The sequence below is a fragment of the Plectrocnemia conspersa genome, unplaced genomic scaffold (genome assembly GCF_051122295.1).
Source record: "Plectrocnemia conspersa isolate PC_06_02 unplaced genomic scaffold, ASM5112229v1 ptg000005l, whole genome shotgun sequence".
NCBI classification, from domain to species: domain Eukaryota; kingdom Metazoa; phylum Arthropoda; class Insecta; order Trichoptera; family Polycentropodidae; genus Plectrocnemia; species Plectrocnemia conspersa.
This window is the reverse complement of record NW_028277169.1, coordinates 18,629,358-18,644,089: the sequence shown is the minus strand read 5'-3', so window position 1 is coordinate 18,644,089 and position 14,732 is coordinate 18,629,358. Positions and strand designations below refer to the sequence as shown.

Genomic DNA, 14,732 nt, shown 5'->3' with positions numbered 1-14,732 from the left:
AATAAAATTTTTAGAGGTGCTGTAACATCTTATATATTTAAATGAGCCGCTATTGATATGTATTGTTATATTTTTCAAGGTTACTATATTACAACAATTTTTTTATGCTATAGCATTAAAAATGTTACCATGCAATTAAATTACCTTTGCATTTAATTGCAAGATAAATGATTTTTTTCCGTAGATGACATTTCCAGTATTTAATACAATAACTTATTTCCAATATTGTCTTGTCTATGACATTTATATCTCAGGGAATGGTTACTTTTTAACTTTTGTACCATTTGGCAACATATTTTTAAGAATAATTAAGTTAAATTGTCCTAAAGAACAGGGTTTTTAATCTAAGTGATATATTGCTTTATTTGAATTGAGAGACTTACTTTTGATCATGTGAAAGCGCTAGCGATCTAACAGGCGCATCGCACGCTGGGTAAGCGTAAAGCAATGCTAGAGTGAAAGCTCTCCAAACTTCGACAATGCCAGCTTCGCCTCCGCTGACCAGATATTCGCCATCGCGCGATAGTAATAAACACTGAAATATTTAAAATTATTATTTTAAAGTTCTGTTTAAATATTATAAAATTTTAAATTAAGTTTACATGGAATGTATCGTTGTGTGTATCGTGACGGAGTCTTCTACCGTTCAACGTGAATGCAGCTAAGTGTGCTTTTTGGTAAGCTGCTACGACTAAACCTTCGCGAGACAATGCTAATTGTTGCGGCCATCCAGCTCCGGCCGGAGCTTCCAAGGAACGCAGCAATTCGCCGAACGTTGTATGAATCAATACGGGACCATCTGAAATAATTTTATTTGATTATTTTAATATTTTTTTTTCTAGAAATAATTGAATATTGAGAATACTAACTTGTACTAGCACTCAAAACTAGGCCTAGTTCAGCTGAAACGAGTACTGCCGTTATAGTATTATCGTGTCCAGTGAGAGTGACTCTTGGAATCGGGGTATCTCCTTCGCCCACAATACCTTGATGTCTTGCAGACCTGTAAAATAAAAAGTTGTAAATCAAATCTAAAATGTATGTGTAATAAAAACTATTAAAAATAGTAACATATTGTATTGTACGTGTTCATTATAGCTATACTTTACTATGACATTATTCACTGCTATATATTAATACATATGTAAAATTGAATGAATGTATGGAGCCTCAAAATTATATTTAGACATTGCACTGTCTTTCTACACATTTTAAAGAAGCGCCTTCTAAACTATATACATATGTAAATAAAGTATTCTATAATTTACCAGTGCCACAATAAAACTGTGCAGTCAGCAGAGCCAGAAGCGATGTAACAATCTGAAGTAATGTTGCATTCAGAGCGAGACACACAAGTAACAACTCCATAATGTCCAAATACAATCTGAACAATCTTGGCCGTTTCAGTTGAGAAGACTCTAAAGCTGTTATCCCAGAAGCCGCAAGCAATCAAGAAGCGCGAATCCACAGTTGTGACAAAGCAATTTCCTCGTGTTTTCAATCTTTGACTGAAATTATCTCCGAGATGACGACGCTGTAGCGCATTAGCTCCGCCTTGTGCTAAAAACACATAATATGTTAATTTTATAAAATTTAAATCCATTTAAATAGATATCGTACCTATAACTGGATCCATAGCAATGGGCGGTTGAGCAGCATGATGATGATTCGGTTGAGGATCGTATGGGGCTGGTGGTGTCGGAGATGTACAGCTACCCCTCCATCTATGCACGCAATATTGATGACCGGCGCTCACAGTAACCACTCCGGGAGTTGCCAATTGTGGATAGGTATTGGCGCTGACGTGACAAATGGGACTGTTGGATGGTAGCTTCATAGTCATACAGACGTCGTCAGGCGCAGCAGCGAACATCATCGGGCTCTGTCAAATTAGAATTATTATTAGTTTTAAAATTACATAAGCATTATAATAAAATAATTAATTACCAAATGCATCGCTGAGCTTCTCGGCGGATGCGGCTCCATAAGTAATTGAGACGGAGTTTGACCGAAGCTTCTGATTTGATTTTCGACAGCTTCTTTCGTGACAAGATCAGTGATATTGTCTAATTCTACGCTGCCTTCATATGTCAAATAATAGAATACGTTTGTGGCTCTTACTGCTTCAGGTCCTGATAAATTGTTTATAAAAATTAATAATAATGTCAGTATTTTAAATATTTAAAAAACAAACCTCTTTGTTTGTATCCAAAGATCAAATCGATCCATTGGTGGAGTTGACAACTGACAAACTCTGATTCTAGAGCCATTCGGTGTAAGCGTATGAATTCTTCCGGGGATGAAGCCCATGGTGGTAGTTGAACGTCACCAGAATTGTTACCACTCAATCTGAGATTAGACCCGTTGACTAACATCTCCGGGAGGAAGAATAGCTCGGGAATTAATTCCTGTAAGTTAAAGAAAACAAGTGTTTATTATCTATGTAAGATATAATTTATTCGTGATACAAAAATCAATTTTAAAAGTATTAATCTAACAGTAAATAGTTGTGAATTGCACCAATATTATTTTATTTTATTAAAACAGACAATTGAGACAAATAATGTTATATAAAAACCCTAAGGCAAAAACATAATATAAAAACACTATGTTTCATTTGCACTTTTAAATTAATACTGTTATTATACGAGTTGCAAAAATGTGATTTGATATTTGAAATGATTTCAGGAGGTGACAAAATATTACGTTTCATAGGTAAGACAGGAATTTATCTACAAACCGATTTATTTTTATATAATTATAACTTTAATCTATCTTCAAAAATTAGGTTTTCCTAAATATTCCTAATCTCATGGATGAATATTTTGATGAACGATCAAAATAAAATTAAGCTAGGTCGTGATAGTGACATCTATTGATTGTAAGCTGAAATAATAAAGCAGATGTCACTAATTTACTTACTCATTTCAGTGTGGTGTCTCACTACTAACTTTTATGTTTTAATTATATTAGTATTTTAATAAATACTCATAGATTTATTATAATTATATAATATATAAATAACATATTTTACCATTATATTTAAAAACAACATAAGAATAGCAAAGTTTGAAACCAATATTAAAATATTATATTAAAATATTATTTATAAAATATATACAATAGTATTATATTCGGATTCTGGAGTTTTTTTAGGCGTCCAGATTATGCGCAAACGAAAATTGCGCACACGAAAATTCTTAATAGAGATGATTGTTTGATTGACAAATATATTTTACTTTTAATTCCAACTGCTTAATATTTTTCTATATATTTTTAAGTAAAAATTTGTACATTTATAGGAAAAGTAAGTGTATCATACCGATGTAAATTACTAATATAAAACATGATGTTTTTAAAATAAAAACATATGAATATATGCTATATTCACAGACATTATTTTTTGTATATGTATATTTATGTATTAAATATATGTACATATACTATGTGTATATTGATTATCTATGATAAAAATTTTTGTTGCTTGAAATTTTCGGTGTGTGCAATTTTCGTTTCTGCAATAATCACCGAACCGTTTTTTTTTATATATGAGCTTATAGTTGTAAGAGTTGGATGTACTCTAATAGAAATTTAAGGAACTTGTATACTTTAAAAATATCAACAAATTGTAAATCTATGTACATATATTAAAATATATACAAAAAAGTTCTGTTCAAACTAAAAAATCAAAGAATGTACATAAGTTATTAAAAGGCTTCAAGAATTAAATGAAATAGTGATTAACAATAAAAAAATAAAAAATAATTGGCAACAAATTAAATGGTCAGATCAGAATAAAACTTAAATCTCTGGCAGAATTTTATTAGCAAGAATAAATATCAAATAGTTTAAATAAAACTAGCATACGGTCAGAATAAAAATATAGGACAATATATATTGTAGCATTTATAAATATAAATAGGCAATAAATTATTTATTTTAATAATATCTTATAAAACATCTCGCTCGCACCAAAACTGTCGGACAGGTTATGTGCGAGCGAGCGTTGGCCAGAAATTGAGCATCCCATGAATAAGTTTTTATGAATATTCAATATATTTATCCCATAAATAAGTAGCAATTTCGAAGGTATTCAGGGCGACGAACGAAGCGGGAATAACGACAGAGCAACAAATTGCCTCTAAAACATCCTGATAATGATAATGTATTATTATCTCGATTATCTGTCAACATAAAATTGACCTTGAGGTTAAAATACAGATCACATATTATAAATATTAGCTAATCTTTATAAATACTTAGCAATGAACTGTAATAAATGTCTGAAAAAAAAAATTTGACCATCTGTCAAAATATTTCTTACCATTTAATATTAATTCTGACTAGTTCAATTTAAATTCTAGCCATTTAATATAAATTATAACTATAACAGTATTAAAATTATGACCCGTAAAATACGAGCCAAAATAATTCGAGAAAATGTCGCTTTTTAGGAATCGTAATTTTTCACACTGATATATTTTTTTAAATTGTAGTTTTTGTATAAAAATTCCTATTTTATATATTTTTTTAATTTTCCAAGGTTTTCTTTTGCCTCTAATTTTATTAAAGCTCTAATTTTTTGCGAAGTACATTTTATATCTTTTATTATGTAGTGATGTGACAATATATTACCTTTACATCTGATGTATCGCGCTGACAGTTTTTCCAAGACAATGCAATGTTTGAGAACATCCTATTGGGATTATCAAACTTTCCACCTTGCAGAGCCAAGAACATAGTCGTCATAGGTTCCTTTAATCATAACAATTGCATGATATACCGTATTTAAGTTGAAAAAATATTTTTTTGCACATTTTCTTACGATTCTTATCATCCAGTTTAGTACAAAAGCAGCTGTTGAGTAATGGGTGCCATAATGGAAGGGTGGAATTGAATCATGTTCCCAGCTGTTGTATCTCTCTTCAAAGTATGCCCTTCTACTAGGGTTCAAGGCACCAATAGGCTAAAAATAAAAGTATTTTTATAAACATGATACATTAAAACAAGCAAATCGTTACTTTTATTTTACATACCTTGGACAAATCTCGGTAGTTTGACGGTTGACTGAGGTCCAACTCTTCCGTTTCGTAGTTAGTCAAGACCCACGGGAAGATCGGATACTGGTTCAAGTCGTTGTAGGTGCGCCCTGTTGTGGACAATTTTAGAATCGTTAAAAATCGTTTTTTACACGTCAGTACAAAAACGGAACAGTCAACTTTGACTGGATGGGTCTTTAGTCATAGTTCCGAGCAATTAGACGACACGTCGCTCTATGTCATCGTCAATTTGTACTTCAATTACTCTCTCAAAGGGAGGGCGGATTGTGGAAATGGTACACGAGACGAGAGAAAAATAACAGGGTGCAAAGACCTGGAGATGCAGACGTTTTCGCGAGAATAATGCCAAGTTTATAGGAATAGAACTCGAAATGATGGAGAAGCTGCTTAATGATATGCAATTTAAAAACACACATTAGTTCCGGTGTATTGTATGACAACGTTCATTTTCATCATTTGCTTTGTGCAGATTTTAAAAACGTGCACAATTGCAAGTGCTTATATAAATGTAAACGATAAACAAGTGTTAAAATTTATTTTCTATGGTTCTTAAAATTTTAAATATTTTTAGTCCAGTTAGTATAAATATCTACCAAGTTGCATTATAAATTTAATAGATATAATAACAATAAATGTAACCAACGAAATATTTGTAGCAGATTGTTAAATTTGTATTACATGCTAAGTGTAATGTTTATTAATAAATACATATAATAAACACGTATAAATATAACACTATCTAGTCCAAAGTTTTGGACATGTGCCCTTTTTGCATACAATATATTTAATTTATATTTACCAATATAATTAATGAAACTAAAAAATATATATCTTTTAGTGTTCATTAGAAAATAATGATCTTAGTGATTTATATAATCAACAAATTAACTTTTGAATAAAATGGTTTGAAAAGCTCTATTGTAAAGATTACCTGCATTAGAGAAAATATTTGAACTAATGCAGGTAACATAGCATAATTCACCTATAATCGTTGCAACGAAATTAGTCGCAAAGATAAAAATATATAATATTAAGTAATTCATTTGTGTCGTTTGGATTTTCTAAGCCTATTATTCTCGTCGACGTAAAAAACCAATTGTGCATTTGAGTGAACATCCGTATCCATTGACAGTTTCAAAACCGCGATTAAAGGGTAGGCGCAAAATGCGAAGGAATGCGGTGTACATCACCGAAGAACAGGTACCAAGCATCATCGGATTCACATTTCGTAAAATGACAACGTTGTCGTTTTGACTAACTTTTTAACAAGATAAATAAAAATAATTTTGTTCCGGCTCAAGTCATCGTTACTGGTCAGAGGATCGAACACTGAAAGAAGCGTTGCACTTCGCTGATCTAATTAAGGGTATATAGGTGTAGTCCAAAATATGCCGTACTGAATCATCTCTTCTAGATAACTTTAACAGGTAAGTAATACATTTAGAATTAACACTTCGCTTTCGCCTTGGAATAAACGAGGGTTCAGCCAAACTCGCACCAAGCGGAACTACGAACAAATTACTTGAATCGCAAGAGTTCAATCCGATCATGGAGACGATTTGAGAACAATAAAAATGCGATGAGGACAGGTATGTATATGCAGGGCTCACTTCTTGTCAAGTATTTTATTAAAAAAAAATATATTAAAATATCATTTAAATTAAATTTAAAGTAGCTTTTCCTATGCCACAAAGCGCATAAAAATGAAATGGTTCAAGATTCTGGATTTTGCAAATATTTATATAGTAGTAGTTTTATTAGTGTAGATATATTTCATCTGGCAAGTTATGTTTTCACTAGCGAAGTCCAAATACATTTTTACTAATAGATATATATTTCTACTAGTGATAACTGATAGGCGCTGGTGAAATTATGTGCTGCTCTATAATGTATATAAAACTCAATTTGACAGGTGTGAAACGTCTATTTGCTGTTCACACCCAAACCTAATCTAATTAAAGTTCTAAGATTAATTATAGTTTTAGAACTACTATTAGTTCAATTCAAAAAACAATTTAAGCCAACTCATCTCTCAGGAGAAAATAAGCAGAAGAAGAAATAAAGTCGCCGCGTCTCGCATATTGCCCCATAGTTTGTCTGCATTTGGATGTTACACTATATTTTAAAAATATAATCGCAATCCTTACCGATATTTCTACGGACTTCTGATATAAGAGGGCTAATCAAAGTATATTCAAACCAAATTTTGATCAATAGAAGAGCGCAAAAACAATTATTATTTCTCAGAAGTTAAAAATTCACGTCAAAAGCAATAAAATCGTGTCGGCGCCGTCGCAGTGGGAACGCTCGGTAACGAGCGTTCCCACTGCGACGGCGACGGCACGATTTTATTGCTTTTGACGTGGATTTTTTGACTTCTGAGAAGTCGTCGCGCTCCAACAGCCGAGCCGAGCGCCACGTTTGCGCGTGCTCCGCCCGAATCGCCTATAGCAGCCGACAACCAGGGCTTACCCAGCCCAAACTCGCCAGAGAGACAGCTGAGCCAGACCCGAACCGACGAGAACAAACTGAAGCCGATTGGAAAAGGATAAGTCGGCCAGAACGCGGAAGTATCTTTCTCCGGCCCCGCGTCGCGGCCGGAGATCGCGCGCGCAAGATTCCCGATCACCGGGCTCAAACACGCACAGTTTGAAGCCCAAGCTAACAATTAACATCGGTTTCGATCCGACCGGACCGCGATTAGTGACGCCAAACCCGCTTACGCGACGCGCAGCGTCACCATCGTTAACCCCCACCAGCCGGGCGACCGATCGCGAACCACCGCGCCGTCTCCGGCACTTCCGCCCCTCGGGCCCAGACAAACTCGGGAGCCCACGTGCTCTCAATCTGCGGCTCTCCAACTAAAGATTGCTTTAAATAATTAATTTAACTTAATTTTTTTTATTTTTTATTCTTTGCTCTCACGAAAATCGTCGTGAACATGAACAAACCTACGGCTCCCCCTAAAAAGGGAGCCGCAAAACAGTCGGCCAAAAAACCGACAAAGATCCCAACTAAAACAGTTGAGATCACAAAACGCCGCCCCAGCCATAGCAGCAGCTTATCCTTAGACTCCACTCAGGAGCATATGGACACCACCTCCGATGTGGTCTCCCGAAAAAGGTCTCAAGCCTCACCTTCTCCCCCGGCACCAAAAAAAAGAGTCAGAGAAGAATTTCCGGCTCTTCCAGCCAAGCGAGACCCACCTCCCACTAGCAGCACAAAAAGCGACGCTACGGCGTCTGACCCAATTTCCCGTCTAAAAGACAGATTCAACAACATTTTGGAGCTCATCAGCTCCGCAGACCACCTGACGGTCTCGGCTAGACGGGCTCTCACAGCCGCTACAGAGATGACTCAGTCTCTAGTCGCGGAGGAGTTCACTCCCCGAAACGCCACTCCCACCCTAAAAGGAGCTGAAGCATCACTTGCGGCGATACAAGTAGAGCTCGCCCTCAACAGTGAGGCAATTCGGCGCCTCGAGCGCAGAATCTCGCCTCCACAGCCCACTATGGCTAGCATAGTGAGAGAGCTCAGGGGCTCCCCCCCTCAAGCTCCGCAGCCCTCACCGATGACGTCAACATCGGTCGTCCGCATCACCCCAATCGGGGATAAAATAAAGACCTCCAAAGAGACCCTAGCAGCCTTTACCAAGGCAGTCGATCCTTCAGCCGCTAAGCTGCAGGTTAAGCGCATTCTTCCGGCTGCGGGTAACGCAACCGGAATCTTAGTATCCAGCCGCGCCGAAGCGGAAAAAATTATCGGGTACAATTCGGCTCTCGAAAAAGCCGGATTACGAGCTTCGATTCAGGGTCTCAAAGACCCGCGCGTAATTGTTCACGACGTGCCCAACGACCCTGGGGACAATAACGGAGTGGAATTTTTAACATCGATGTTCGTTCAGAACATCGAGGGGGTCGTCCCAGCTATCACCAAAGCTGATTTTCTCAAATCAGCCAAAGTGATAGTCAAACTACGGGCGAAGAGAAGGGATCTCACCCATGTGGTGGTATCCTTACCCGCCTCATGCCGCTCCCCGCTGGTAGACAGCGGACTTGTATATATAGGGCTTCAAGCCCACCGCATCCGAGACCACTTCCGAGTTCTGAGATGCTACAAATGCCACCTCTACGGCCACTCGGCCAAATACTGCAGGGCCCCCAAGGCTTCATGCAACTGGTGTGGCAGCGGAACGCATGAAAGTGCGTCATGTCCTAACAGGGACAAACCCGCAAACTGCGCCACCTGCTGTCGTCTTAAACGGCAGCACGAGTCCTCTCCCCATAGAGCGGGCGATCAAAGCTGCCCGGCTTACAAGGCTGCATTGGCGAGGGAAATGGCCAACACTAATGGCTAATCCTCAGCAGACGATACCTAAGCTGCTCTTTGCGCAGCAAAATCTCCGCAGATCGCGTGATGCAACAGCGGAATTCGGTTATAAAGCCGCCACAATGGGCGTAGACGTAGGACTTCTTCAGGAGCCCTATGTAGCGTTTGGCAGAACGGCGGGCATCGGCTCCGGGGCGAGGATCTTTGAGATCCAACCCGCGGGCGCCTCGATCGCTGTCTTTAACCCGAATCTCAGAGTCACTCTCCTGAGACACCTCTCGGACCAGTGGCGCACAACGGTGCATATCTCGGCCCCGGGCCTAGACGTGCACCTCATTTCAGCGTACTTTAAGTATGCGGACCCCGTTGAACAGCACTTGAGTGGGCTTTCGTCGGCAGTGGAAAGCCTCCGCGGGCGGAACCTGGTCGTGGGTGCGGACTTAAACGCCCTATCCCCTCTATGGGGAGAAAAATCTGAGACCAGGCTTAACCGCAATCCGGCTAGGAACCATCAGGTCGTCGACTTCATCTTGGGCTCGAGCCTAGATGTTGCGTTCGATGAAACGGGACCCTCAGTCCCAACCTTTGCCTCCCCGAATGGAGAATCGTCGCCGGATGCGACCCTGCACTCTCTCGTAGATCCGCTAACAATTAAAAATTGGAGAGTTCATTCCGAAATGTGTCTCTCCGACCACAGATTAATTAGTTTTAATTTACAGCCAGCCTATCGGGATCGGGCCCTAGTGGATCGCGCTACTCCGGCGTCGCTGCTACCTCGACGCTTCAAATTTGGAAAAGCCGACTGGAAGAGCTTTGAAGTGGACCTTCAGAAGGAACTTGACAAAGCAGCTAGAAATCTGGGTCCAGATGTGGAAGCTAAAGCCGAAGCACTACAGATTGCGATACTGGCGGCTGCCGAAGCGAACATACCCAGAAGCAGACCTAGACCTCAGAACAAAAAGCAGCCCGACTGGTGGTCCCCAGAGATCGCAGTCGCCAAATCGGCGGCTAAGAAAGCTTACCGCATCTACGCTGCCGAAGCGAAGGCGCGTGGATCTGGACGCATTGACTCAGACACCCCAAAGGACGACCCATTCAGAGCGACCAAGAAGGCGCTAAGAAAAGCGACAAATAATTATAAGTACCTTATCAGAAACTCAAAGAGGAACCACTGGAGGCAATTCGTCACAAACGAAAGCTCAAACAATGTATGGGGTCGCCACTACCGCATAGTCAAAATGTCAGACAGATCCGCCACTTCCATGTCAGGAATCGTCGACAAGAACGGCATCTGCGCTATAGATTCAAAAGTAGCGGCCGAGAACATACTCGAAGCTCTACTACCGATGGATCCGCCTTCCGAGGACACTCCTCGACAAGCGGAAATAAGAGCAAACTCAGCGGCGCCGGAGCCCGCACGTTCGACCTCACAACCTTTCTCGCGTACAGAAATTGAGCAGGCCCTCGGCAGACTACGCGCCAGGTCTAGCCCCGGGCTGGATTGCATAACGAGCGACCTCATCCGAAAGGCGTGGCCGACCGCGGCCCCGATTTTCGAGATCGTCTTCAACGATCTTATTTCAAAAGGCATCTTTCCGGGCTGCTGGAAGCCCGGTAAGATGATAATACTGGCGAAGCCGGGGAGTAAAAACAAGAACGAGCCTAAGGCGTACAGACCGATCACCCTTCTCCCGGCGATAGGCAAGCTGTTCGAAAAACTGCTGGTGGAGAGACTTGAGAGCCACTTCAGAATGAATAAACCACTGTCAAGCAGACAGTTCGGCTTTCGCCCAGGAAAAAGCACAGACGACGCGTTACAATACGCCAAAACGACAGTCGACACCCTTCCCGGCAAGCATGTGGTAGGAGTACTTCTGGATATATCGGGAGCTTTTGATCACGCCTGGTGGCCCGGAATAATCGACAAGCTGAGGAAGCGAGGAGTCCCTTCCGACCTCACCAAAACTATCTCGTCTTACTTTAAGGATAGACGAGTGGTGATCGACGCAGGCGGAAGCCTAGTCTGGAAGACCCTAGAGAGAGGATGCCCGCAGGGCTCGGTCCTCGGACCGATGCTGTGGAATGTCCAGTTCGACGACGTCCTGGAGACCCCTCTGCCCCACCACTGCGACCTCATTGCGTACGCCGACGATCTGTTGCTCTTAGTGAGCGCCGATAGCCGAACCGGCCTAGAAATTAAGACCGAGACAGCACTGTCTACCCTGCTCGCCTGGGGCAAGGAGAATAAACTCTCTTTTGCCCCCCACAAGACACAAGCTGTGCTGCTGAGAGGATCCTTGGACCCAAAGAGACCCCCCCAAATATGCATGAACGGACACAAAATTAAATTCGAACTAAAAGCCCGCTATCTGGGGATGATAATATCCAGGAACTTTGACCCATGCGTTCACCTGAGAATGGCAGGAATGAAAAGTAGAAATGCAATGTGCAGGCTGCATCGCCTAGGCGGAAAACACTGGGGCCTTAACTTCAGGGCGAAGGTGATAATGTACAAAGCCATTTTCGTCTCGATAATCACGTACGCGGCAAGTGCGTGGGCCGAAAGATCTTCCCGCGGACTACCGAACACCATCCTGCTGAGAACTCAGACGTCGCCGCTGAGGCTCCTCACGTCGTCCTACAATACAGCTCCGATTTCGGCAATGTGCGTGATGGCCGGCGTCGAACCCATCGATTTAACTGCCCAGATGAGAGCCGCGGTCCACCACCTCGGAAGAGGCCGCTCGGCCTCAATAGCGGGCAAGAGGCTCTTCCCTCCAAGGGGAGAGCCTAGCCCAAGTGCCGCTCTGATGACTATCCGGCGCGTCACTCGCGCTGCGGTGCTAGAAGAGTGGCAAAAACGCTGGAACGAGTCCGCAACGGGACTACTGACCAAAAAGTTCCTCCCCCTGATCTCAGGGAGACTCGAGCTCAGGTGGTTCCGTTGTGGATTCCACACCTCACAGTTCATGACCGGCCACGGAGCTTTCCGGGCCTATCATGAACGTTTTTGTTTAAGAGATCGCTCCGACTGCCCCTGTGGCCACGAACTACAGACGTCCGAACACATACTATGGGACTGCCCAATGATGGACGAGGAGAGAGCAGTCCTACACTCCAACCTCGAAATCGAGGGCGATGGCCCTCCACAACACAGACATCTCGTGGCCACGAAGGGAAATCTTCTGGCGTTCGAGAGATACTGCGCCGCATATGGCGCCCGCACAGACGTCCGTCCTCAATAGGACCACCTATTAGCCCCTTAAGGGCCACCCGCGAGCTCTCTTCTCTCATCGGAGTGAGCTAGGCAGCAGGAAAAAAAAAATAAGAAAGAGGAAATAAACAAAACAAGCACAAAGGATGAGTTGATGAAATAAATATTTTTCTTTCCAGGATGCGTAAAATCATTTCTCTCCCGTAGAGACCCCAGGTACGCGGAGCGCGACTGCCCGCATACCTTCCCTCCCCCCACATCCCCTATCCAACCTCCGTCTCCAAAAAAGATAGTGATGCCGGAGACCATCAGTAGATAAATCGCGACGGTCTACCCGTCCAGGTCGTTCACGTGACGACCTAGGAAGGAGGCCTGGTCTAGCGCCTGTATGCGCAGTATGCAGGCGCGAAAGCCAGGCTAGGTACATCCGGTCGCTCATGGGCCGAAACTCCTGAGCCTGATGCGACCGTGGAAGGAGGGCGTGGGCCCATGGACCTTCCACTTCTGAGAAGTGATAATTGTTTTTTGTGCTCTCCTATTGGTCAAAATTTTGGTTTAGATGTTTCTCATTCATGTAATATTAATATAACAAATTGTAGTATAAGGGCTAGATTATTTTCGTTTTAATACTACTAATTATTAACGTCGCGACGGCACAATTTTATTGCTTTTGACGTGGATTTTTTCATTTTATTTTCACTCATTGAAAATAATAATATTGATAAATACGTCGTAAATTAAATTGTAGCTTCTTATTTTATGACGGCTAAAAATAAATAAATAAAATGTTACGCAAACTATCAATCGATTTTTAAACATCAAAAATATCGTAAAAAGGTATCGGAACGCCGTTCCACCTCGTTACCGCGTATTTTAAAAATATTTATAGCAGATTTTAAAAGTATTTTGTACTTATAAAAATTGTATACTATTTTATTTAAAAATATACTATTTCATATATAAAAAGCACTTTGGTTACTGACCATTTATTGAAACTACAGATCGTTAAAATAAACTACTGACTCAATAAATATACGTTTGATATAGTTTTTTTAAAAGCATTTTTATTAATTATTAAAAAATATTTTTTTAAGAATATTTAAATACACTTATCCTTCGATTTACGCGGTAAATGCGTTCCAAGTAATATTGCGTAAATCGAAACGTGTACTTTTAAACGTATCTTTAACTTATGAAATAAACGAGCGAAATTTTTAACGACACACGTGTACTCAGGACTCACGCATGGGCAGTGGGAGAGGTTGCAGATGTAGGTCAAGTGCAAAATGTGAGAGTAAGCCACAAATCCATGCTAATGTGTGAAACTAAATATGTTTGACTTTGAATATTTAAAAAAATGTATTTTCTTAACCGCGGAAAAGTCAAAACTCGTAAAACGAGGGATAAGTGTATATGCTACGTATGAAAATATTTTATAATTCATTAAAATAAGTGTATTTGAATGAATTATGAAATATTGTCATACGTAGAAAAAATTCAAGCTGATTTAATTAGTTATACATATTTTAAGGATCTGATGTAACATAGATGTATCTATTGTTATAAACACAAAAATACACTGAATACAATATTTTCTATTGACTTTCGTGAAGTCATGAAAACCGTGCTATTTACATAATAATAATTAATTTCTCGAAACGCTTTATGGGATGCACCTATTCCTTTTATACAATTTGCGGTTGATAAAACCGCATATCTCATTGAAAATACTATAAAACAGAAAATGATAAAAAAAACACTTCCTAAAACGACTTATGCAGTTTTAGGAAATGATTTAAATTACAATTTATTATTGTTTCAATTAAATGTGAGTTGTATGGTATGCAAATTTACCAATATTTGGTTAAGCAAGTTAATTACGACGGCGGTAGTTCTTGTTTTAATTTCTGCGATTTTCGAAAGCTTTCGAAAGATTTTCGAAAGCAGACCAGACCGAGAAGGTCGGAACCATTCGAGCACAATAAACTCTATGGACGAATAGATATATTTTTAATCTATTGAGTCATGGCTAGTTACCGATTTTAGGCTCATTCAACGTTGATTAGTTATTATTATGTAAGAAAATAGATTTTTAATCAAATGTATCGACTGACATTATCTAACCGACG

At 40.1% G+C, this 14,732-nt stretch overlaps 1 protein-coding gene across 7 annotated transcripts in view; it reads right to left on the bottom strand.

Annotated features, from left to right (window-relative positions):
- rg (A kinase anchor protein rugose) overlaps positions 1 to 14,732 on the bottom strand; it is a 529,428-nt gene that overhangs the window by 1,077 nt on the left and 513,619 nt on the right. For all 7 annotated transcript variants that reach the window (XM_088185373.1, XM_088185374.1, XM_088185375.1 and 4 more), the window contains 10 exons: positions 5,037 to 5,149; positions 4,826 to 4,966; positions 4,636 to 4,755; positions 2,195 to 2,408; positions 1,948 to 2,132; positions 1,621 to 1,882; positions 1,269 to 1,560; positions 870 to 1,003; positions 603 to 799; positions 384 to 535 (listed from right to left, as the gene is read on the bottom strand). In XM_088185373.1, the coding sequence (XP_088041499.1) occupies positions 384 to 535; positions 603 to 799; positions 870 to 1,003; positions 1,269 to 1,560; positions 1,621 to 1,882; positions 1,948 to 2,132; positions 2,195 to 2,408; positions 4,636 to 4,755; positions 4,826 to 4,966; positions 5,037 to 5,149 (1,810 nt within the window). The remainder of the gene's footprint in view (positions 1 to 383; positions 536 to 602; positions 800 to 869; positions 1,004 to 1,268; positions 1,561 to 1,620; positions 1,883 to 1,947; positions 2,133 to 2,194; positions 2,409 to 4,635; positions 4,756 to 4,825; positions 4,967 to 5,036; positions 5,150 to 14,732) is intronic.